Raw genomic sequence first — 25,955 nt, 5'->3', positions numbered from 1 at the left:
ATATCACTTGGTGAGATGAAAAGATATGCATAAAGGATGATAGCAGCATTTAGTACTTACGAATTAAAGGTTAATGAGGTAGACTTGCTTAACCAAATTTGGCCAACCAACCCTCTGGATGCTTTCACATTTTCCAGTGAGTGAAAATTCCTTGGATGGAGAAAATAACACCAATGCATTTCACAAGTTTCGAATGCAAACATCTCAAAAACAAATAGGCCGAAAAAGAATCAAATATTCAGTTATACTTCCATTATCCTGGACAAAGTTTAGTTACATGAAACTATTTCATCAATAACTACAATGCAGCAGAACAAATGTTGATGTAAAATAACAAAAAGAAAAAAGGAATGCTCCATGGACATGAATGTCATGTCTTCCAGAAGACCTGATAACCCTTGGTTCATCTGCTGCATACACAGACTGTTTACGATAATTTGGAACTCTTATTTCATCTGCTGTCACTCAGGATGTAGTCACTTTGTTCATGAATTGAAAGTGGTGTTTGGTCTCTACTCTATTGGTAAGGAGCAAACTCCTTTCTTGTGAAACTAAACTGCCTCCGACTCTTCTTGCCATGTAACAATCTGAAATTTGATATGATGAGATGTAACAATATGAATGAAGTACTGTATAGAAAAAAAGATTCCAACTGAAAGCACAAAAGGCACAGGTGAAAAGATAACTTAATAAATAAACTACTCGTTGTATAGCAAAAAAGATTCCAAATGAATGAACAGAGGGCACAGGGGAAAAGGACGAGTTACTGGTTATTAACAACTATGCAAATGCTGGGCTTCCTGCTGGTGGAAGGGCAACTACTTTCCCAACTGCTACTGTTTTTCCTGTGAAATTGGACTATTAATTTAATTTTCTTATACTGAAGGATCTTATATATATAGTGAAATTCTGGATGTTACCTTCAGTACGAAGCGTGAACCTCCCAAGTTGAGCAAAATCAGAAAAGCTTTCAATACATATTAAGTTGGTTACCTAGAAGCACATGAAGTTAATATCCAAAACATGCACAATCATCCCCTCAAAATTTGAGTGATAGAAAGACCTGAATGCGGCAGACAACAACAGCACCATTCTTAACAAAAAGTGGCTTCCTCTTGGCCTTCTTCTTTCTAGGATCTGCATCTTTTTTTTTCTTTGTATCAATTTCCTCGAGAAGTTCTACAACCTCACACTCCTCAACAATTGAATGAATGTGCAAAACTGCCTTGTATCCAGCAGTAAAAATTGCCTGAAATAGTAATAGAACGTTTGAGGAAATATATCTGAGAACTAGTGTCATTTGTTATCACTATCAAAAATAATTAATAATAACGTGGAAGAAAACTTACATTGTCAAGCAATTCAAGAATCTGCAACTGAGCATTAAATTCAGAGACAGCACCTATAGGTTTTGCTGCAAGAATAAATAGTTTGTCATCATCACTTGTGTCAGAAAAAAAACACTGGGTTCGATGACCAAGAGAATCTGTCTAAAGCAAAAATAAATGATAACATGACGCAATTGAAAATATGCAATCTCTCATTCTTAATATTGGTTTCCTCAATAACGGCTTGCCCAAAGCAAATTAAGTTGCAAGTTAATACTAATATAGTCTCTGTTTCTTTTCAGAACCAATATAAGAATAGACTTAGAAGTCAACAAAAGACATCAGAAGTAGAGGGTTTTCAACATAACAGAAATTATACATAGGAATAAAAATAACAGAAAAGGCCCTATATTTCCCAACAATTTTCATATTGACTATCAAGACCATATCCCACCAATGACTTTTAGAGGAGATTATATGACCCATATAATTGTTCCTTCGTAATTCCAGGTCACTAGAATTTGGATTGCTTCTCTGCAACTCATAAGAGAGGAAGCCCAACCTTTCCATAAATTATTATTAGAATGATAAAGAAAACTTGTATAATAAACCATTAAACATTAAGCATAAGTCTTGACTTGTTTGCTTAAGCTAAAGTTATCTCTACCCTTGCAGTCCTAGATGGGGGCTTCTATGTGTTACCTTGATTCTTTATGCATCTACATTAATTTGAAAACACTGAAACTACAGTATAGTTATATTAAGCCATAATTTTGAAGAAAACAATAGCAAATAGTCATATTAAACCCTAATCAATACAATTACACAACAACATTACAACTTTGCCATGGCAATGAGGGAGTTAGTGATTTTAATTGAGGTTCTAGCTCCAACTTTTAGACTTGTTTTGCTTCATGCATAATTTGTTGATTTTTTTTCTCCTAGCAGATCGAATAAATTTATGTTGGGTCAGTTAAACAATCTGACCAGAGGTTTTTGTGTCCTTCAGTTTAACAATTAACTAATCTTTTCCTATATACAAATGAAAGGAGAAAAATAGGAAAGTCAAAATGGATGCATATTCTTCAAGGCATATACACCATGAGAATTTCTATGTGCAATAATGCAAGCTTTGACACCTTCAAAATCCAATCTTTGTATTTTTCATTACTGGTATCACTGATTTAGGACACCAAGCACGCAATTAAATTTTAATAACAAATGGCGAAAGATAATTTTCCAACAAATAAAATTACATACCAACACTTGAAAGAACAAAACCAGCTAAAATATCCTCTTCTTCAACACCTGCCAATTTCACTCTGACATTCTCACCAGGCCCAGCTCTTCTGACTTTATTTTCATCACAGATTATAGAAAGTACTTTAACACTAGCCTGTAGAAGATCAACCAGATCATGGTATCAATTCAGTGTAAGTAATTTTAGAAACTAAAGCAGATTGCCAAAAAGAACATGCATACTTTATTTGGCATTACTAATAAATTGTCTCCTTCACTGATGCTTCCTGACTCAATTTTCCCCATCACTACAGTTCCCATGTCTTTGTACTTGTCAATAATTGGCATTCTGTATATACAATATTTGCACAAATGAAAAAAGAAACCAGATTTTCTAAGGGGAAAAAACGACATGGAACTGGGTATGCAGAAGACAGTAAAATCTTTTGGAGCCATATAAAGAGAAAGTGGAAGACATCTAAAGAGAGAAGGCTGATGTTGCAACCTAATAAAGGTTGTAAAATTGACATTTTCACCATTAGATAGATTCTGCCAACAGTTCATCAACCAAGATCCTAGACTTGTTACATCCTACAACTTAAATAATTTACTAGAACCATACACATACTCTTCCGAGTATTCTCCATACTATAACTAATTAGAAAGAAAGGTAATTTCAATAGTACATATATCTCAGGAATATATGAACAATCAAAGCAATTCAGATTCCCAATTTTGACTGTGGACAATTGCTTGGATCTGAATAATTTATCAAGCTAAATGTTGAGAATACAAAAACTTGAATTAACTAATCACTTAAGTCTCTTAAATGAGTCCCAATGAACAGAGCACATACCAATATATCAGGGTAGCATACTGAGGTGTATCATTCAGTATTTGATGAAAACACTTAATAATTGGCATGTAAATCTATTTGTTGGTAGGATGGGAGCAGGCCCAAGCTTCACTTGATTCCAGGAAATGTGCAATCTACTTTATTAGATATTGAATAGAAATAGTTAAATGTAAGAGGTGAAAATAAAGTAGCATCATACCTAACAGGACCATTAGGATCGCGTGGAGGAACTTCAATGGAATCAAGTACTTCAAAGAGGCAAGGTCCAGACCACCAATCACAAATGCTTTTCTCCATTCTGGTTTTCATGTTTGCACCAAACAAAGCAGAGATAGGAAGAAACTGAACATCTGGAATAGGTCCATGAGTCCATCAGGAAAAGGAAGAAGCTTATGTTAAAAGGCTATAGTAACATCTGGTGGAGGAATATCAAAAATAAAACAAATCGCAACAACTACTATGTCAGACCACCGTGTTCTACCATACGAGTATTTCAGATGGTATCAGTAATTCTAAAATTAGGGTACAACAAAACTAAAACCACGATAGACTAGATAAGTCTTCCCTTCGTTTTCACATAGGGCAATTATACACATTAATTTGCACAACAGTCCAAGCTAAGATTTTCAACCATGGATGCTTAGCATAAACCCAGTGCCACTACCACCATGTTGGCATTGGATTCAAATCAACAATTTAATTTGTGTTTATAGCTAGGATGAGTATTTTTTTTTTGCACATATTATAAGCTCCCCATTTCAAACTGAGAAAGGTCAGGCAATTCATATCAAGCCAATGCTTCTATCACCGTGTTGGCAATAGACTCACTTCTTATACTCACCATTTGATTGATATTTGATAAACCTTGAATGAATACAGAGCCGGGCTGAATAGATAGCAAGTCAGATCCGCTCTACCTCAAGCAGAAAGATAGGTAGAGCAAAGAATATATGCTTTCTCATAAGTTCTTTGCTAGCTTTAGAAGATTTGAGCTGAGCTCGCAGCGAAACTATATAGAGCCGAGGAAAGACCAACTTGCACAACAGGTTCTGACCCCATTGAATAAGGAATCACCGCACACAAGTCAGCAGGTTGATTGAGCTGGCTGTGATGAATATTTTTTGCACATATCTCAAGTTTCCCATTTCAAATAGAGAGAAGTCAAGCAACTCTATCATAATTAAATACAAACAAGCATTCGCTAAACCCAAATATAACTCCTGCCTAGAACAATTTCCAGTGAAATATATAAAAGAATGATATGTTTGTGAGCAAAAGATAAAAAATATAACTAGAAAATAATATACCTCTAAAGTACATGCCAAGCAAGTTAAAAAATGTAGTCCTAAACAGAAATAATTTAATCCCCCATACAAACAACTCTCTTCCAATCAATGGCATGAATACAACGGGTACACTTTTCACGAACCAGATAAGGACGCCATAACTAAATCAGGATCTGATGATCTCCATAGGACAAATGAGTGTATAAATAAGCAATCAAATACAAACTAGCATTGTAATTATTAATATAAATTTACTTCTGTCCTTCGAATATGTAGTGTCAAATATATATATATATATACCCTGCACACCCATTCGGTGAGTGACGCATGGGCGACTCAGAGTGAATCCGAGTGCCCGGACTACTCCCGTGCGGCCCGAGTGAATTTCGACCACTCGGGGTGCCCGGGAGTGGTCCGGAAGCCTGGATTCACTCTGAGTAGCCTAGAGTCACTCGCCGAACGGGCGTGAACATATATATATATATATATATATATATATATATTACTTGCATGAAATAAATTATTTAAAATAATAATGCGGATAAAGTAATTTAGGTTTCTTATTTTAAGCATTTCTTTTAAATTTTCAGAAATTCATTTTAATTTAAAAAAAAAAAACTAGAGTTTCAATCTCATTAAATAGGTATTGGTAATTATATGCTATCGGGCCTGGGTAATTAATATTTTAATTATTAAGTTAATGGCCTTAAATTAATCAATGACAACCATATAACCCTAGCTTGGCTTCACGAGGGTTTCGGGGAAAAAAAAAAAAAGGGATCATCTCCCAGCCTAGGGTTTCTTAGTCGCCATCCCTCTGCAATTCCATCTCGAAAATTTTGTGTATAGGTTAAGGAATTTTGGAAGAAAAGCTTTCTCGATCATCTCCCGTCAGTCCCCTAGACTTTGCTCAGGTTGTCGCCCATTAAAACGCTAAGGTAAGGTCTCAAACTTTATTTTCTGCACTATATGGGTCATAATATGCGTTTTAAGTGTTATGAATATGAATTATTGATGACGTTCTTTTTTTTTAGTTTTGCGATGTTATGGCAAAGTTTAATGATCCTTTTTGTTTCTTTGTAATTGGAGTTATGAGGTGCTAGATCTTCCTTCTTGTTTCTTGTAATTGGGATTATGAGGTGTTGGATTTTTCCTTCGTGTTTCTGGAAATGGGAGTTATGAGGTGCTAGATTTTTCCTTTTCATTTCTTATAATTGGAATTATGAGGTGCTGGATTTTTTTATTTCGTGTTACTGGAAATGGGAGTTATGAGGTGCTAGATTTTTCCTTTTCGTTTCTTGTAATTGGAGTTATGAGGTGCTGGATTTTCCTTCTTGTTTCTTGTAATTGGGATTATCAAGTATTGGATTTTTCCTTCGTGTTTCTTGTAATTGGAGTTATGAGGTGCTGGATTTTGTCCTTTTTGTTTCTTGTAATTGGAATTATGAGATGTAGTTGGATCCTTATGGGCATGCCTAGAAGTGAATGGAAATGATTTGATGGCCTTGGAGGAACGAGGTCGATAAGGCAATCTCGGAAACTTCGGGCAGCTTTTAATTTTCTTATGAAAAAAGAAATGAAATTATTTGTTTTATGTTTGATGCACGAAAGGTAAAGGTTTTTGATTAGCGAGGCAATTCGTATGTGAAAAATTGACGGGTAAGGAGTCCGGCTTAGAGGATACCGGAATCCGTATTAAACTCAGAAGTGAATAGGAGTTTGACTTAGAGGATATCAAAATCCTTATTAACACAGAGGTGAAAAAGAGGGGTTGTTGAATCCTGCTTAGAAGATACCGATGACCACTACCAAACCCAGTACTACGAAAAAGTTTGGCCAAACAATCAAAGGTTGAGATAAAGGTGCCACATTCAATGATCTAAACTCGCCTAAAAGGACTTAAGAGTGATGTAATGTTGAAGTTCATGTTTATGTTCACCGGTTTAAGGTTAAATGATTAAGGTAAGTTTTTCATAAAAATATTTTGAAATGCATATGGATGTATATATATTACTCGTTATATTAGTTTGAATTTGTTGGGTCTTTAGACTCACTAAATTCATATGGTGTAGGTAACGAAAAGACGGGAATAAAAAGACGAGAGACTTGATGGATGAGTAGGCTCGTACCAGGCAGTGCATAACTGAGGCCCTTTTTAGTTTATGTATATTTCAAAATAATGTTCCGGGAATTAACAAGAGAAAGGAGTTGATTCGAGTTCTTTGTTAGCCAGATTTCTTTCTTTAGTTAGTTCCGTTAGACATTTAAGTAAAGCTTGATATTTGAAAAAAAAAAAAAAAGTTTTAGATCTTTAATAAAAATTCTTATTATGTCTTTTTAAATACCTTCTTGCTACTTGAATGATCAGGAAATGCTTCATTTCGGAAATGTTTGATGAATAGTGCTGTGTGAATATGAGCTGCATGAACAGAACCACACCAAAAAAAAAAATCTCTAGCATTTCTTTTAAGGTCACCAGTTGAGTCCGTTTAAGAAAAGGATCCGAGCATACTGGAGGATGCATCAGCAGGTGCGTTTAGGAATTTTATTTATAATCTTTGTTTTTTTTAAGGAGAAAAACTAATTTTTGTGCTGATGTTAATTCTCCTAACCAATTATAGGTATCAGTTGGATTAAAATTTGCTCTGTGATGCTCAAATATTCTTGAACACACGTAGACTAGGAATGGAATTAAAACGGGTGAACTAAGTTAAAAGTGGACAATCAAGAACTAGTACTATACTGGAAAAGTTTGGCTTGGCATTGAAAAGGCAGGAAAACGGACAAAGCTGGGGAACAATAGGAGGCAGCCTCAATTGCATGTGGTAAGAATATCCACCTCCTCTTCTTCTGCTCATCCACCCATTGAACCTAATAAGAAAATCCATTATCCTATACCCATTAACCTCAATCCCCTTAATTCAACTGCTTCCTCCAATCATATACGCCATCCTTGTTTTCTTCCTCTTCTTCCGCTCCCTCCACTCCTTTTCTATTTCTTAATCTTCCTCTTCTGCACTAGATCAGCTCAGCTATTCTCTATGAACTAGTCCAAGAGGAATCATACCAAAATAGTTCTCTATGAACTAGTCCAAGAGGAATCATACCAAAATAGATACTTTGAATCTTGATATCAATATTTCTACCAAATTACCAATCCCAGATTTTAAACCTTTCTGAAAAGATTTCGTTACATAGAAATAAAGGAAGAAAAGAATCTATGAAGGATCAACAGAGAGAATAATATTCCTGTCAACAATCTTGAAAAAAAAAACATATTTAAAAAAAAACATGTGGAAATTAAAAATTAAGCTTGTTTACCTTTCTTTACATTGTAACCAGAGGATTTGAGAAAAGGCACCATCTTGGACTCTATTTCATGAAACCTAAATAACAAAGAAACTAAATCATGAACCTGGCAAAGTGGTTAGATTTCTATTAAAAAAAGAACTCTGAACCTTTCTTTGGACCATTTCACAGTTGGATCATCCATTTTGTTGACAACGACAACCAATTTAGAAACACCTAATGTCTTTGCAAGCTGGACGTGCTCACGAGTTTGTCCTCCTTTCTCATACCCAGTTTCAAATTCACCTTTCCGAGCAGATATTACCTATCACCAAGCAGAATACAATGTGATTATTGAATAGTGGAATATATCATATCTTAGACGAACTTGGTTGACGGGAAGAGGTACCAAAACGCCAACATCTGCTTGAGATGCACCACTTATCATGTTAGGAACATAACTTTTATGGCCCTGCATGGAAGGAAAATAAATATTGCTTATAGACTTGGCAATAAGCAGTAATTTAAGCTGAGGAAAATATACAGCTCCTGAGGATCTTATGAAGTGCTAAAAATTAGAGCCAATGAATAATAAAAGATTTAGCATTGAAACTTAAAAAGGATCAAAAAACATTGGCGACAGACCATGACAGAAAAAACAGTTAGGCCTCTGTTTTAAAGAACAACCAAAGTTCTTGTTAGAAGAACAATGGAGCTATTATATATCAAAATAGATACAATGTCTCATTTATCAGCCAAAAATTCCTACAGAAATACACTTAGAAATTAGGATCAGAGCTGCAGGATGATTTTCAATTTAAGTTTCATCCTACAAGTTCATACAGAACTTCAAAGTTCAAACTGTTGATTTTTAAGGCTTAATGGATCATGATTTACTTTCATTTTTCCTCTTGGTTTGTATTAAGAAAGACATCATCCATTTTTTATTATTGATCCTTTTCATTGAGATATATATATGCATGTGTCTATAGGATATAGTGAATGACAAAATTATGCAAAATCTCTATACATCCTCGTAGAAGGAAAACAATAGTAGCCAATAAAGCTCTAAAGAATCCAACATGAAGTAATTAAGTTTACAGTTGAGTGCAATCTGGTGGTTGTGGCATAACTTTGCCAAATAAACTAGTGTGCACTCTTGAACACCATCTAATGCGCATAGCCACTTACTGCACAAATTTTTAGCCCAGTATTCTTTGACGATAAAAAGAATCAAGATAGGTGAAACATAAAATAATTAAAGCCTTCAATCTAAAATTTGCATTACTGCGATTTAACTGTTGTTCAAAACTTTGGCATGGCAATGCTCTATTGATGAAATTATCAATAACAATAACCAAGCCTTATCCCACTAGATGGGTCAGCATTGATGAAATTACATGCATAATTTATTTTGAGAAAAAGGTTATTAACAGTTCACATAAGAAATCTATAGCTCAGAAGCTCTGTTCATCCCAATCTAATCCAATATTGAAGAGTCAAAACAATAGAATTATAGAACATAAAAAAGTTGAGCCACCAAACATGCACATATGAAACTAGTTGCTAAATATCAATTAATGTCAAGAACTTATACAAGGAAAGAAGTGAACTTTAAGTTACCGGTGCATCCAAAATTGTAAACCTTGTATTCTCTGTTTCAAAATGCGCTCTACCAACCTCGACAGTTATTCCCTATAAAACACAATAACAGATGAACAAAGAAAATGTTTCGAAATCAGACTAGTCATTTGGCATAGAAAGTTATCAGCAACAAGCAACTTCTTGTGGTTCATTGCCAACATCAAATGCACACAATTTCCCATTTCAAAAACTGCTCAGTGAATAAAAGACAAGTAAACTTGAATCACAAAAACAAATGCTTAAGCATAATCGGAAAGATGTAATACTATGAGAAAGTGTCATAACAATATAGAAACAGACCTTAACACGCTCCTCCTCATTGGTGTCCATAATATAAGCCATGTACCTAGAACACAAAGCATTCAATTAATATCTTGTAATATATGATATGAATTTGTTCAATTAGTGTCAGGTAGAAGATGAGAATTGTCTACGAAATTCATATAAATGAATGGAAAAAGTGAATAAACTAAAATTTTACAAAGATAAAAGATGATAATATATTGAGCTACAAGCTTCATACGACCTGGGTCCAATTGACAATGACAAATCATTATTCTGTCTCCCACTCTTAGAATCAATATGGTGTGTTCACCATCAATTGAACTCACATGAAGCCGTGCATCAGTCTAATGCAGTCTAACTACATATCATAACAGAAAAAAATGTAAAAAACTAATATGAATGTGCTAGGGTTCTTGCATTAAAAGGCCAATAAGTTATACATACATAGAATCAACAATCTCAAATGTGCAAGAAGGTTTAGTTAAGACTGCAAAGCATAAATTACCAAACACGATTTTCAATTTCCTTTCAAGAGACCTTAACAGCATGGTTATTAGGTAGCAATTTCATAGTGAATTAAAAGGTCAATAAGGTATACATTCATTGAATCAAATAATCTTAAAGGTGCAAGAAGGTTTAGTTAAGACTACAAAACATAAATTACCCAAGAAAATTTTCAATGTCCTCTCAAGAAGACTAACAGCATGCTTGGTCATGTTACGTACTTCATGAATTCTAACATAATCGTAAATCCTCAGTTGGGTTAAAAAAATGAATCTCAAAATACTAGTTTTGATAGAATTGCTATTCCTTCTTAATTCTTCTTAGTTATTCCTTTAATCAATCCCAATAATTATTCCAATGTTCTAGAAGGTCTGGTCTTGTGGAAATTCTTCCTTGACTACTTCTTACAGAACCCCCAATCTGTTAGTTAGAGCCCTAGAGCCAATCATTTGATGATTGTATGGACTCATGTATATCATATTCTTGTATATATATTAAGGCATTTGGTTTTTGGTTATTATGCTTATTTGTATTAGTGCCAGATAAAATAAGTATAGTAACGTCCTTGAGTAGAAGGTTCTTACCTATATCAATCGATTGGTTGAATCGATAGTGAGATGATATAGGGAACACTACTCTAAATCATTCCTAGTCGAGTATTAACATTCAGGGACAATGTTAATACAATAAGGCTAGCATGTAGGTCAGCTCGATGACTTGATCTCACAAGTCATGGATATAGAGATATCAGGCTGACACATGGGTATGCATTAGAGAATGTATACTGAATGACCCGCCATGAGAAAGTATCATGGATCGTTATATGGGTGTCATATACTTTCTCATGTGGCTATTAGAATGACTATTAGTCCTTTGACCTGAAGTCACCATGGATCCCTACATAAGGAGTTATGTACTTTGATTTCGTCAAACGTCACCCGTAACAGGGTGGACTATAAAGGCGATTACTGGGTATATAACAAATTATGCAGAGGGATGTGAGTGATGTAGATGGGATCTATCCCTCCCATATGACGGGAGCGACATCAATATTCTTGATAGAGTTAGACCACGAAGTGCATGGCCATGCCCAAATGAGCTCAACATTAGATGTTGAGCTCATTTGATCGAGTGAGTCTACTTGGAGTTCAAGATTTAGATTGATTAGAGGATGACACGGTCTATGCCTCATATTGATCAATCTAGATGTCTAGGATAAAAGGACAATGTCATATATTGTGAGGAGTCACAATTAGTAGTCACAAGGTGATGTTGGATCTCGACATTTCTTGTAACTTGGGTAACAATGATGTATTGCTAGATGCCGCTCATTGCTTATGTTTCTAAAGGAGTTTAGAAACATTGTCAACGTTACAAGAACCTATTGGGTCACACACAAAGAACAAGTGGATGGAGATTAGGTTCATATGATGAACCAATTGGATTAGGTTCATATGATGCACCAAAGATTAGATTCAAATTAGACTTATTGAGTTAGACTCAATTAGATTCAATTGTTGAATGAGTCTAATTTAAATTTGATTCATTGAGTCAATTTATATTAATGGATTGAGATTCATTAAATTGAAATTGACTTAAATCAAAGGTTGGATTTAACTCAATAAGGAAGACAATTGGTCAAGTTTGACTTGACCAAGTAGAAGTTGAAACATCAAGTTTGACTTGATGTATTGCCACATCATAAGGATGACTCATCCTTGCCACATCACATGCCACCTCATGGAGGTTACAACACCTCCCTAGCCATTTAATGTGGCCGGCCACATTAAATGAGGGAGTTATGTGTGTGGCCGGCCACACTAAAGAGTGAATGTTTTTTCATTTAGTGTGTATTGATGTGTGGTAATTGTATCTTCTTCTTCCTTGCTTCTTCCCTCTCTTGGCTAGTTGTTGCCGTGACTTTGATGGTGGAAGAAGGTGGGTGAGTGAGTTAATCCAAGAAGTCCAAGAAGAAAGGTAATATTTTTAGAGGAGTGTATTGTATTCTCTTCTTTGCTTTCCTTTCTTCTTCCATTCCCATTCGAGAGCCCTAGAGAGAGTGCTAGCACACTTGGGGTCTTTCTTCTCCATCTTTGAGTGCTAGCACACTTGGGGTCTTTCTTCTCCATCCTTGAGTGCTAGAGAGTACTCCTTGTTCGTGTGGATATCACTAGAGAAGTATCTATCTTGATACTTTGGAGATCCGACACGTACCTTGGACAAGCGGGATTTTGCGAGGGCACGCATCGAAGGTAAAATGTTTTCTTTGTAGATCTACTGTAGATCAAAGTATTAAAACTCGTACTCGTGTTTTCCGGAAATTTTCCTTGCACGGATCTACGGCTTTGGGTGATTCGGGGTTTTCGCGGCCCGAAAAACCCAAGGTATCAGAGCCACGTGCAAGGCTTGTACAAGTTTAATTTTTGGTTTTATGAAAACTAAAGTTTCTGTAATTTTCTGTAAAATTATGATTTTTATAGTTTTTATGGGTAATTTTTCCGTAGAAGCGAAGCACAAGTGTCTCGGCACTTGTAGGCTTCGGCTACTGGAAAGATTTTTCCAAAACGGCTTCGTTTTGCCCCAAATCCGTTTGGGACAGCGGGCTTGGGTGTCATTAGATCGCAAAGGAGCAACTCACGATGGTTAGATCGTGGGTAGGGGTACTGCCCTAACCCCGCAAGGGGATTTGCTCCGCGATTGCACCCGAAATCGCTAAAAACGAACCCGCCGGGAAGATTTTTCCGAAACGGCAATGTCTCGGCCCAAATCGTTTTGGGACAGCGGGTTTAGGCGTTGTTGGATCGCAAAGGAACCCTCGTGATGGTTAGATCGCGGGTAGGGGCGCTGCCCCTGGCCCCGCAAGGGGATCCGTTCCGCGATTGCGCCCGAAACCGCTAAACGGGACCGCCGGGAAATTTTACTCGTAAAAATTGTAAAAATTATTTTTAAAATTATAGAAAATTATGAAAATATATAATTTTGAATTATATATTAATTTTGTGATAGTCATGGCCCAAAAACCCAATATGATTGGATTGTGTTGTAATTCATAATACGGCCTGCGTGCCGTTATGTGTTTGCGTGTTGTATGTTTTATTTTTCCGCGACCTGCGCGTCGTGCCTTTCTCTTATATTCTTGTTGTAAATTAGATTTAGACTCGAATGTAACTCGAGTTTCAAATTGTAATGTACAAATTGGAGCGGTGGAGGGTCCACACGAGACGGAGTTCCGAGGCGGGCACGAGCAACACAAGGTGGTCAAAGGGAGGAGCTTGGAGAAGCTGTTGACCCTAGGTTGACCATTCGATCTTCTCATTGGCTTGAGAAGATCGTAGTAGGGCCATGACTAAATCACAAATATATATTAATTAGTTAATTGCTTATGTATATGATGCATGTTTAATAAGTAATTAATTAATTAGTGCCTTACGATTAGATTAGATCGTGCACATGATGCACCCTTGCGATTAGATTAGATCTAAGTCGTGCACAAGATGCATCCTTTTTCGATTAGATTAGATCTCGATCGAACCAACTCTAAATGCCTAACCGTGCCGTGATACCTATCACTACCTCGATCACATGTATTGTTGAATCTGCTAAAGCAGAGCAATACATATTATCTTGGTAGGGTACGGAGGGACAATCTTGGTCCCGCCTATCAACGCATGGGTGAATACAAACTCAATTAGATTGAGTATTCCTAGTTACTCGGTTGGATCGAGTCAACTATAGGCATTATTCCAACGGTTGGAAAAGATAGGTCAAAATCACATCTATATTAACTCTCGAGCGTATTAGCCAAAGCTAACTCGAGTTTTAATATAAATGCGGATATTGATTCTATAAACAAGAGTTGCATAGAGATGTAATTGGTAATCGTTACCTACCGATCATGCTAAGCCTTTGGCGTATTAGCCAAAGCTAACTCAAGGATTAGTTTGATGTGGATCTTGTCCCACAAGAATTATAGAATTCAGTGGGAGCATCATTTAATTAAAGGCCTAATTAAATGATTTTAAGAATATGATATTTATTTCTGCAAATTTTTCTGTTGTAGATAACCATGACGTCGAATACGAACTCTTTCTCCCTGCGTTCTGTCCTTAAGAAGGACAAGCTCAACGGAGCAAATTTCCTGGACTGGTACAGGAACCTGAGAATAGTGTACGTTCTGGAGCAGCCCATTCCGGAGGCTCCTCCTGTCACTGCCACGCGAGCTGACCGGGATGCTTACAAGAAGCATCAAGACGACGCATTAGATGTGTCCTGTCTAATGCTCGCAACCATGAACTCTGAGCTTCAGAAGCAACATGAGTTGATGTGTGCTTATATGGTTGAACATCTTCGCCAACTATATCAAGGACAAGCGAGTCACGAGAGACTTCACAGGATACCGGAAGATCTTAACAAGAAGAGAAATAAGATTTCTACTTGTAAATGTTATAGAAGTCAACCTCTATTTCTTCGTCGTGGGTATTAGATACTGGATTCGCACATTTGTACTAATGTACAAGCACCGAGAAATAGCAGAGCATCGACAAAGGGCGAGATAGACCTACGAGTAGGCAATGGAGCACGGTTTGCTGTTGTTGCTGTTATTTTCTATCTCTGCCCTCCGGGCTTATACTAGAGTTAGGCGATTGTTGTTATGTGCTGCATTAACTAAGAACATTATATCGGTTGTTTGGACAAGAAAGGATTCTCATTTATAATAAAGAACAAATGTTGTTCATTTTATTTAAACGATAATTGTAGTGCACCTCTCATGAACGGACTCTATATTCTGACCTTGAGAGCTCTATCTATAACATTAGTACCAAGAGGTTCAAATCGAACGATATGAACCACACCTATCTCTGGCCTGTCGCTTAGGTCATATAAATGACAAGCGCTATCCCACTCCATAAGGATGGTTCTGGACTCATTTGATTTTCAATCATATGAGATATGCGAGTCATGCCTACGAGGCAAGATGACTAAGACTCCTTTAGTGGGCACAACGAGAGAGCGATCGATTTGTTAGGACTCATACATAGTGATGTATGTGGCCCTTTCAATGTCATTGCTAGAGGCGGTTATAGGTACTTCATCACTGATGACTTCAGTAGATATGGTTATGTGTACTTGATGACACATAAGTCCGAATCCTTTGAAAAGTTCAAAGAATTCAAGAATGAAATCAGAACCAGCCTGGAAGAGTATTAAAATACTTGATCGGATCGAGGTGGTGAATACTAAGCCACGAGTTTTGTGACTATTTAGCCGAGTGTGGGATTCTATCCCAACTCACTCCTCCTGGAACACCACAGTGGAATGGTGTATCCGAAAGGAGGAATCGTACCTTATTAGATATGATACGATCTATGATGAGTCACACGGATCTTCGACATATCTATGGGTACACGACAGCTTTCATTCTCAACCGAGTTCCATCCAAGGTCGTGATAAAGACACCATATAGGATATGGATCGAGAGACCGAGTGTCTTTCGTGAGGATTTGGGGTTGTGAGGCTTACGATCGACGTCAAGTCTCGACAAATTAGACTCAAATCCGACAGTGCTATTTCACTGGATATCCCAAGGAAACTAAGGATATTACTTCTACATTCCCAGTCAGTAGTTGCAAAGACTGGGGTCTTTCTAGAAGGGACTTTGTTTCTAGAATGAGAGCGCGCTCGATCTTGAAGAAGTTCAAGATGCGAACAATAATGATGCCTCGATGGAAATTGAACCGAACCACAAAGTGTTGTGGATGATGTTGTTCCACAAGGAGTTGAGGAACAACAACCGTTCAGTAGACATACCTCTTCGCAGATCGATAGGTTCGTCGTCAGCCGAGAGATACTCATTTCTCTTGTCGACCATGATGATTGTGCTCATAGAGGATGAGCCTACCACCCATCAGGAAGCTGTGATGAGATCGATTCAGAAATGGCTAGAAGCCATGAGATCCGAGATGGAATCCATGTACACCAACCAAGTATGGACTTTGGTTGATCCACCTGAAGGGGTAAAACCCATTGGGTGCAAGTGGGTCTAGAAAGACTGACATGGATGGACTTATCTATAAGGGTCGCTTGGTAGCTAAAGGTTTCAAACAGATTCATGGTATTGACTATGATGAAACCTTTTCTCCAGTAGCGATGTTTAAGTCCATTCGGATCATGCTTGCTATTGCAACCTACCGTGACTATGAGATATGGCAGATGGATGTCGAAACCGCGTTTCGAATGGAAACCTGCTCGAGGATGTGTACATGACACAACCGAGGGTTTTGTAGATCGACAGATACTAGCAGAGTATGCAGTGCATAGGTCCATTTATGGACTAAAGCATGCTTCTCGGAGCTGGAATCTTCGATTCGATGATGCAATCAAACAGTTTGGTTTCATCAAGAACGAAGATGAGCCTTGTGTCTACAAGAAGGTTGTAGGGGATATAGTTGTTTTCCTCATATTATATGTGGATGACATACTACTCATTGGGAAGGGCATCCCTATGCTTCAGTCTGTCAAGACCTGGCTAGGGAGTTGCTTCTCAATGAAGAACTTAGGTGAGGCATCCCGCATTCTAGGGATACAGATCTATAGAGATAGATCTAAGAGATTGCTTGGCCTAAGTCAGAGTACATACATTGACAAGGTACTCCATCGGTTTGCCATGCAGAACTCCAAGAAGGGGTTTTTGCCGATGTCACATGGCGTGAGTCTTTCGAAGACTCAAGGTCCCTCTTCTAGAGAGGAGAGAGACCGCATGGATCAGATCCCTTATGCCTCAACCATAGGATCTATCATGTACGCCATGCTATGTACTCGACCTGATGTTTCGTATGCTTTGAGTATGACGAGCAGATACCAGTCAGATCCAGGTGAAAGTCACTAGATAGCAGTCAAGAATATTCTTAAGTACTTAAGAAGGACTAAAGAATATTTCTTGATAGCGATGATGAGCTAGCTGTAAAGGGTTACAGTGATGCCAGACCGATCGGGATGATTATCGATCGCAATCGGGGTTCGTGTTTTGCTTAAATGGTGGTCTGTAAGCTGGAAGAGTTCAAGCAGGACACAGTAGCTGATTCTACAACAGAGGTCGAGTATATTCTGCATCAGAGCAAAGGAGTCGATTGGATCCGCAAGTTCATCATCGAACTGGGGTGGTTCTAGCATCGATGACCTCTATTGTGACAACAATGGAGCTATAACACAGAAAGGAACCTCGCTCACACCAATGGACCAAGCACATACTACGGCGCCCATCCATTCGAGAGATTATCGATAGAGGAGATGTGAAGATTCACAGTACCCTCAGAGGCTAACATCGCAGATCCCTTGACCAAGGCTTTGGCACGGAGGAAGCATGATGGTCACACTCAGGTCTTTAGGCCTTAGAGCCTATCTTGATTGTAGAGCTAGTGGGAGATTGTTAGTTAGAGCCCTAGAGCCAATCATTTGATGATTGTATGGACTCATGATATCATATTCTTGTATATATATTAAGGCATTTGGTTTTGGTTATTATGCTTATTTGTATTAGTGCGGATAAAATAAGTATAGTAACGCCCTTGAGTAGAAGGTTCTTACCTATATCAATCGATTGTTGAATCGATGGTGAGATGATATAGGAACACTACTCTAAATCATTCCTAGTCGGGTATTAATATTCAGGGACAATGTTAATACAATAAGACTAGCGTGTAGTCGATGACTGATCTCACAAGTCGTGGATATAGAGATATCGGTGACACGTGGGTATGCATGTATACTGAATGACCCACCACGAGAAAGTATCGTGGATCGTTATATGGGTGTCATATACTTTCTCATGCTATTAGTATGACTATTAGTCCTTTGACTGAAGTCACCATGGATCCCTACATAAGGAGTTATGTGCTTTGGTTTCGTCAAACGTCAACTATGTGGACTATAAAGGCGATTACTAGGTATGTAACAAATTACGCAGAGGGATGTGAGTGATGTAGATGGGATCTATCCTCCCATATGACGGGAGCGACATCAATATTCTTGATAGAGTGAGACCACGAAGTGCATGGCCATGCCCAAATGAGTCAATATGAGATATTGAGCTCATTTGATTGAGTGAGTCTACTTGGAGTTCAAGATTTAGATTGATTAGAGGATGACACGGTCTATGCCTCACATTGATCAATCTAGATGTCTAGGATAGAAGGACAATATCATAAATTGTGAGGAGTCACAATTAGTAGTCACAAGGTGATGTTGAATCTCAACATTCTTGTTACTTGGGTAGTAATGATGTGTTGCTAGGTACCGCTCATTACTTATGCTCCTAAATGGGTTTAGGTGCATTGCCAACGTTACAAGAACCTATTGGGTCACACACAAAGAACAAGTGGATGGAGATTAGGTTCATATGATGAGCTAATTGGATTAGGTTCATATGATGCACCAAAGATTGGATTCAAATTAGACTTATTGAGTTAGACTCAATTAGATTCAATTGTTGAATGAGTCTAATTTAAATTTGATTCATTGAGTCAATTTATATTAATGAATTGAGATTCATTAAATTGAAATTGACTTGAATCAAAGGTTGGATTTAACTCAACAAGGAAGACAATTGGTCAAGTTTGACTTGACCAAGTAGAAGTTGAAACATCAAGTTTGACTTGATGTATTGCCACATCATAAGGATGACTCATCCTTGCCACATCACATGCCACCTCATGGAGGTTACAACACCTCCCTAGCCATTTAATGTGGCCGGCCACATTAAATGAGGGAGTTATGTGTGTGGCCGGCCACACTAAAGAATGAATGTTTTTTCATTTAGTGTGTATTGATGTGTGGTAATTGTATCTTCTTCTTCCTTGCTTCTTCCCTCTCTTGGCTAGTTGTTGCCGTGACTTTGATGGTGGAAGAAGGTGGGTGAGTGAGTTAATCCAAGAAGAAAGGTAATATTTTTAGAGGAGTGTATTGTATTCTCTTCTTTGCTTTCCTTTCTTCTTCCATTCCCATTCGAGAGCCCTAGAGAGAGTGCTAGCACACTTGGGGTCTTTCTTCTCCATCCTTGAGTGCTAGAGAGTACTTCTTGTTCGTGTGGATATCACTAGAGAAGTATCTATCTTGATACTTTGGAGATCCGACACGTACCTTGGACAAGCGGGATTTTGCGAGGGCACGCATCGAAGGTAAAATGTTTTCTTTATAGATCTACTGTAGATCAAAGTATTAAAACTCGTACTCGTGTTTTCCGGAAATTTTCCTTGCACGGATCTACGGCTTTGGGTGATTCGGGGTTTCCGCGACGCGAAAAGCGATTTTCGCGGCCCGAAAAACCCAACAGAATCCATTCCATAAGCCAAATTAAGAAATATATATTCATACACTAATTCCATTTCCAACAGTATCTACTTTATTCCTGGTCAATTCCATTCCATAAACTAAACATATGATTGTGCTCTAGACAGAACAGAAACAAAAGCATACTTCTGACCACAGCAAAATGAAATCAAATAGGATATACAACAACAACAAATGCATGAGTCACAACTATTGGAATTAGCTATATGAATTTTATTGATAAAATCAAATAGAATATGCAACAACAAAAAGTCATGAGTTGAACAATTAGGGGTAAACTACATGTATCTTATGCTATAATTGAAAACACTTTTAATGTTTGAATAAAATCTTCTCGGTCAAAACAAATTAGAAAAGATGCAATTAGATATGCATTATAAATCCACTTAGTCAATCAAACTAATAGAATTTAATGGATCAATTTATTGAACATTTGTCATAGTTTAACGCCGGCTAGCAACCTAACGTAACCCTCCTCCTTTTTCCTGACTTGGGACTAGTCATGACTAGGTCATCATGGGCAGAGTTTCAAATTAATAGTATAATAAAATAAATTTATAAATGAAGATTATGTACAGAAAGGATAAAATAAATAAAATTTTAATGAAGTCCCAGATAACCTTATCAGTAAAGATTTTATAAAAGCACTAGCGACCAGAAAATTGAATTAAGAGAAATAAAGACGTAGCACATTAGATATGGTTATCAAAGCTTCAGTTCAAGATCATTAAAAACTTCTATCAGCAGAATAAACAGGATAATGGCTATCCACCAGGAAAGCTAAAAGGCATATCAAATCTATAGTACAGTGCACATCAGATAGTGCATTAAGCAACAAACAGGGAAGTTTGTATCAAGTCATGATCTTTGAGGTACACAGTAAAACCATATTAGCAATTATCTTGCTGAACAGCTACTAAAAAGGACATGGCTGATTTTACATCTAGCCCAATCAGTCATTATGCAGTCAGGCAAAATATGCATTTAGATAAAAGGTTATATGGGTTACATGCAAATTTCCAGTCCGATGTTTCTCTAATCTTCAACAAGTAAGATAGATCTTGCATGTTTATTGGGTTAAACAAAACATAATTCACATATATCACAGGTGTTTGCATACATATGTAGACAATCTCACAATAGAGAAGGAGACTGTGGAAACCCAAATACTGTATTAAATTTAACAATGAAACAACAACAGGGATCTCTTTTATAGACCCTATAATAATTCATCCTAACAAGACTGATTGTAAATTACTAAATTTGCAAGAATTAGTAAAATATGAAGGAGGATAATCTAATTTGTTTCAGTGAATAGCAAATAAAAAGAATCAATAATTCGAATAAGAAAGGATCCTTTAACTACGAAAGACGAAATGTTCAAACAAATGTTTGTTTGATAGTCCCCAACGATGTCACACCTGAATAAGAATTATATGTATTCTAATTGCACACTTTTGAAAGATAATAAGACATCTCATCATGGGGATCCATAAAGAAGACAAAAAATGCACATAAATTTTTCACTTTAGAAATTTTTTGTATAATAAGCAATGTATATTTGCCTTGGAAACTCAGACCTTTTTTGCATTTTACCATTCATAATGTGGTATGGGTAACCTATTTTTAGTTGATTATTGACATTGATTGAGTTCTCACACATAATTATTGTATAATTAGAGTTAAAAAAAATTGATTATGTAAACAAACACATCTAGATTGAATCCAATGGCCCAACCAATGCCCACATGCGCTATTTAAAATTTTCAACTAAAGCAACCAATCAAGACCAACTAAATGTAGATTTAATTCAGTTAGGCACTGACTCAATGATATATGCCAAATAGACTATAATGGAGTGCCCGACACCAACTAGGCCTGGCTCTTGGTGAGTAAGAGTAAGTTATTTGTAAGTATTGGAAAACTGATTTGAAACTACTGCCAAAGTAGCAGTACAATATCAAAACAATTTCATAGAACTTGAAGAAACTACAAGATGAAACTTAGAGCATTACCTAACCAAATGATAGATAGACATGATTAATATATATCATTCCACTGCAGTAATTCTTCTATTGTATTTATATAACAGTATCTGAAAAATGAGTAGCAAAAGATGATTTTGAAGAATCATTCACATACCAACTCTCTCGACTTTTATCTTTGGCCTCCTTTTCATACTTCTGAATTGTTCGGTCGTCAACTTGACCACTAAGTAAAAGTATTTGACCACCAGCTGTTGACTTACCAGCATCTGAATGCATGGATAAAGAATTTGAGGGGTGGGGGACAACATAAATAATTAGCGTGCTTATCAAATCAGAGATGTGAATTAAAATATATCAATTCTTTTTACAAAGATTGAAAATTCTGCATCAGTTCCCACCTCAAGGGAAATAGAAAATATAATTATAGGTCAAGTCAAATAGAGCCGTCAAAAAATAAAATGGACCAAAACATAATGTAAGAAAAATCTTCCTATTAATCATTCCAAGTCAAATCTAAGAAAACAAAGTTTCCAGGTCAACACTCCAGATCCACAAACCAATTATCCGGGTGCTTATCTTTCTTATGGTCAGTTAACAAACAATTCATTTACAAAGATTCAGCATTTATTCCCACCTCAGAAAAGCAAAAGGAAAATAGGTAATGACACAACTCAAATAGAATTTGCCAATGTGGAGACCAATAAATTTGTTTCTGTTTCTAGATTTTATTATATTTTTGAATTATTATTTATTAGATTAATTTGTTAGAAAAAATTATTTCAGACTTAATTGTGACATGAAATTAATTGGTAAAAGAGAAATTCCTAATTTTAATTAGAGAAATTCCTAATTTTAATTATTCATTATTTGATTTAGATTTGGCGAGAGAGCCCACTTAAATTTGAGGAATCTAGATGAGGAATTCGAGTGGTGTAATTATGATAATCAACAAATTATGATCCACATGAGAGATTGAGTTAGGTTTGGGTTTGAGTTTTGGTAGAACCAACGAATTGGAGGTTGACTACGGTTAAAAGGTCGCTTACTAGAAATATCCACTTATGAAGGTTTTGAGGGATGTGAAGACATGAGAGTGCAAGTGAGTACTAGAGTGAGGGCGAGAGGTAGTGGCAAACAGAAGGTTATGGCAAGGAGAGGAGTTCAATCTTGTGGCCTTCGAGACGTTGGTAGCAAGGAAGAATATCAAAGGAAGGAGGGTTGTGCTACAAGCAGAACTTTAAATATTTGACCTTGAATACATCATGGTTTCCTTTTGAGCTTGATTTATTCATCTGAATTGTCTCTGTTCAATTTGAGTATTGATTCATGCATGCTTATATATGATTATCTTTAGCTTCAGATGTTCGCATGCTCCAACTTTTTATGACAGTTGTTTTAGAAAAATAAGTCTCAAGACAACTTACACTCAATTAGATGAGTTGGAGCAGAACAAAATATTATAATTCAAATGTAAGAGGTATATAGAGTATCTTATAGAATATAGCAATACATAACATCAAATGAAATTTCACATGTAAAACAATCATAATATTCTATCTTTTTTCGAACAAATCCATTTACATTAATGCTATTTCTTCTCAAGTCCCTGATAATGGTAAATACTATCTTGTTTCACTTTGATAGATTTCAGGAGAGCATTTTCCGAGTTTTGATTGTATAGGTTAACTTAATAACTAGTGTAGCAATAAAACTTGAAAGCATCCAATCCAAAAAATGCTGTAAACAAATGAATCTCAATAAGGTTTGTGATATGGCATCTAAAACTAATTAGTCAAAAAAAAGTACCTAATGGCAAATCAAAAAATTGAACATGTAAGATAAGTTTAAATTTTCTCAAACACAGTAAAGATAGTTTTAGCATAAGCAAATGTAGTTTTCTGGAGAAAATTTATTTGCATAAATAAAACACAGATCTAATCAAAAGAATCATGATAATTTTAATGTATCTTAGACTCAACAGAAAAGAGGATTAATACAATCTATGTTGACGTACCAACATGACCAATGAAGACAACATTAAAGTGTCTCTTCTTGTTTTCTTCTTTGTCATCAAGTCCTTCAGCATTCTCATCTGTAATTGCCTTCTTATCTTTAACTGTCATTCAGGAAAAAACAAGCATGGGAGTTAAAATAAAGAGTACAGTAAAATGGTTCCATTGTCGAGGTGTAATGAAGCTAAGACTAAAAGTTGATTGAGTAAAGCAGAAGAGAAATTTGTTTCTAAAAAGTAAGGGTCAAGTTAATCTGAACCAAAATTCACCTTCACTATACATCACTATGACAATGAACTTATACAAGAGAAATAATTTTCATTGATAAATTTGTGATCTTCTTTGTAGTTCGTCTATTATGCAGATTAAGTTCTATGCGATAAGACTCAGATGGATCACAAAATACATTACCTCCTGTTTCCAGCTGTAATGACTGAAGGCCAGACTGAATATCTGCTTTTGTATCTACAAAAAGAAAAATATCTGACATCAGAAAATGCACAAGGGGCAAAGGGAATGAATGTTAAGTGAAAACAATAATTATTGAGATAAATAATTTGAAAAGATTATAGAAGTTGTCTTGCTTAATTCATAGAATGTTTATTTGCATGGCGTAAGAGCATGAACGTACCAAAGACTCAAAAGTAAAAAAAAAAATGTCATATACTCTGCAACGTGAAAAGTGGATGAAAGAAAAGAAAATCTGAATCATTTCTTGTATATTTACAATGAAGATTAGATCCCAATCAAAAACTGACTCAATCCATATTACAGAAAGCATGCACAAGCAATCACTCTATATCATTCTAAAGTCCGTTTACATCAGACTGGAACATCAAATTACACCAGATAGATTTTCAGCGAACTCAATCTATTTGCAATTACTACTACAGCAGATAGATTTCATTAACTAAAATTAAAACAAACGATAGCCTATGAACCACAGACTCTTAAATGCTCTACATGCACAAGTATTCAAATTAAATTGTGACACCTCAATTTAGTTCCACAATGGGACTTGAGGGGTAAGTGTAACCACTACCAATTATGCTTAAACATTTCCCTCATAACATGCAAGAATTCTCAAACTAGTTTTGTCTCAATCCTCTTATTTCTTTACTCTTTTCATCTTATTTCCCGTAATCTTCATCTCCATGGTTTATAATAATTGCATCAATTAGGAACTAAATAAAAACAAACTTCCTGCGTGGATTTCAACACCCTGTTGCGGGGACAATGTTATAAAAAGGCCCATCTCTATATGCAAAATAATTAATTCCTGTATCACAACATATTTCAGATTTTTTTTATTGGCAACAATAAGCGAGAAACCAAATCATCGTCTGGAAGCCGTGTCAGATCCACTTTACTGACGAACTTGAAGTAGGACTTGGGATTTAGCATATAGAGCAAAAGAAGGTACCTTCGAGATGAGGATCCACCAGGTCAGTGACGGCAGCTGAAGGCTGAGGGTGGTCCTCCGCCATAGGATCATCGTCCTCCTTGCTCCAATCGTCGGTAGCACCGTCTTCGACTACGGAAGGCGGGTGCGGAAGGGCCTCCGCCGGCAATTCGTGCTCCATCCCTTCAAGGTAACTTCTCCGTCAGCGCCGCCTCGACCCCTAGGGCTCTTGCTAACAGGGGCGCTGGAGAAGGGACTGAAAACGTGAAAACGGCGGCACTGGAGTAGGATAATAAACAAAGGAACGCTTAAGAGTTGGCACCGAAAAAAAACGAAGATCGTTTCGATATAATAAATAATAGTAACTGTAAACAGTAGAGTAGAGCACGTGTTTATGGAAAAAAAAATACAGTATACATTAAATCATTTATTTATACTCCAATTTTCACATAAAAATTTGTTAAATGCTGGCAAAAAAAATCAAAATAAATTATATTTCACATCTGGTGGCAAAAAAAAAATTGAAGCCGTCCGACTACACCCGGGAGTGACTATCAAGTACAGATGATGCACTGAGTATCTTTGTGTGTGTTTCTTTAACTAACGAATGCTATTTGCGTGTGTTTCTTTAACTAACGCCATGCATGGATTGCCATGTCGTTTTAGCACTGTCAGAAGCACTATAAAGGTGCATTGGCACATGTCCATTGTCTCTACCAAATCACTAAAACTGGAGAGATTGATCCGCAAGAATCCACACAAATCCAGAGAGCAAGAG

The 25,955-nt window shown here is 36.5% G+C and overlaps 1 protein-coding gene across 1 annotated transcript; it reads right to left on the bottom strand.

Annotated features, from left to right (window-relative positions):
* Nucleotides 1–227: 227 nt before the first annotated feature.
* LOC121989185 (eukaryotic peptide chain release factor GTP-binding subunit ERF3A-like) lies at nt 228–25,510 on the bottom strand. The gene is made up of 17 exons (XM_042543069.1): nt 25,199–25,510; nt 24,187–24,240; nt 23,778–23,879; nt 21,918–22,029; nt 9,942–9,987; nt 9,621–9,692; nt 8,407–8,469; nt 8,168–8,322; nt 8,031–8,095; nt 3,623–3,773; nt 2,811–2,916; nt 2,589–2,724; nt 1,350–1,414; nt 1,064–1,249; nt 921–993; nt 768–845; nt 228–587 (listed from the first exon to the last, which is right to left on the bottom strand). Exons 1-16 carry the CDS (start codon nt 25,356–25,358, stop codon nt 781–783), a joined length of 1,611 nt encoding a protein of 536 aa, XP_042399003.1. The 5' UTR covers nt 25,359–25,510; the 3' UTR covers nt 228–587; nt 768–780.
* Between the last annotated feature and the right edge of the window lie 445 nt (nt 25,511–25,955).

The sequence above is a fragment of the Zingiber officinale genome, chromosome 1B, assembly GCF_018446385.1.
Source record: "Zingiber officinale cultivar Zhangliang chromosome 1B, Zo_v1.1, whole genome shotgun sequence".
Classification (NCBI taxonomy): domain Eukaryota; kingdom Viridiplantae; phylum Streptophyta; class Magnoliopsida; order Zingiberales; family Zingiberaceae; genus Zingiber; species Zingiber officinale.
Note: the sequence above shows the minus strand (reverse complement) of the source record. Positions and strands in the feature narration are given on the sequence as shown.

Bases quoted from the DNA above. Each gene is read 5' to 3' on its own strand.
- LOC121989185 (XM_042543069.1), bottom strand. From the start codon at position 25,358: ATGGAGCACGAATTGCCGGCGGAGGCCCTTCCGCACCCGCCTTCCGTA. The intron at 8,323-8,406 runs GTACCTCTTCCC...GCTTGGTGATAG, and splicing joins AAGCAGATGTTGGCGTTTTG to GTAATATCTGCTCGGAAAGG. The intron at 2,725-2,810 runs GTATGCATGTTC...GATCTTCTACAG, and splicing joins TATTAGTAATGCCAAATAAA to GCTAGTGTTAAAGTACTTTC.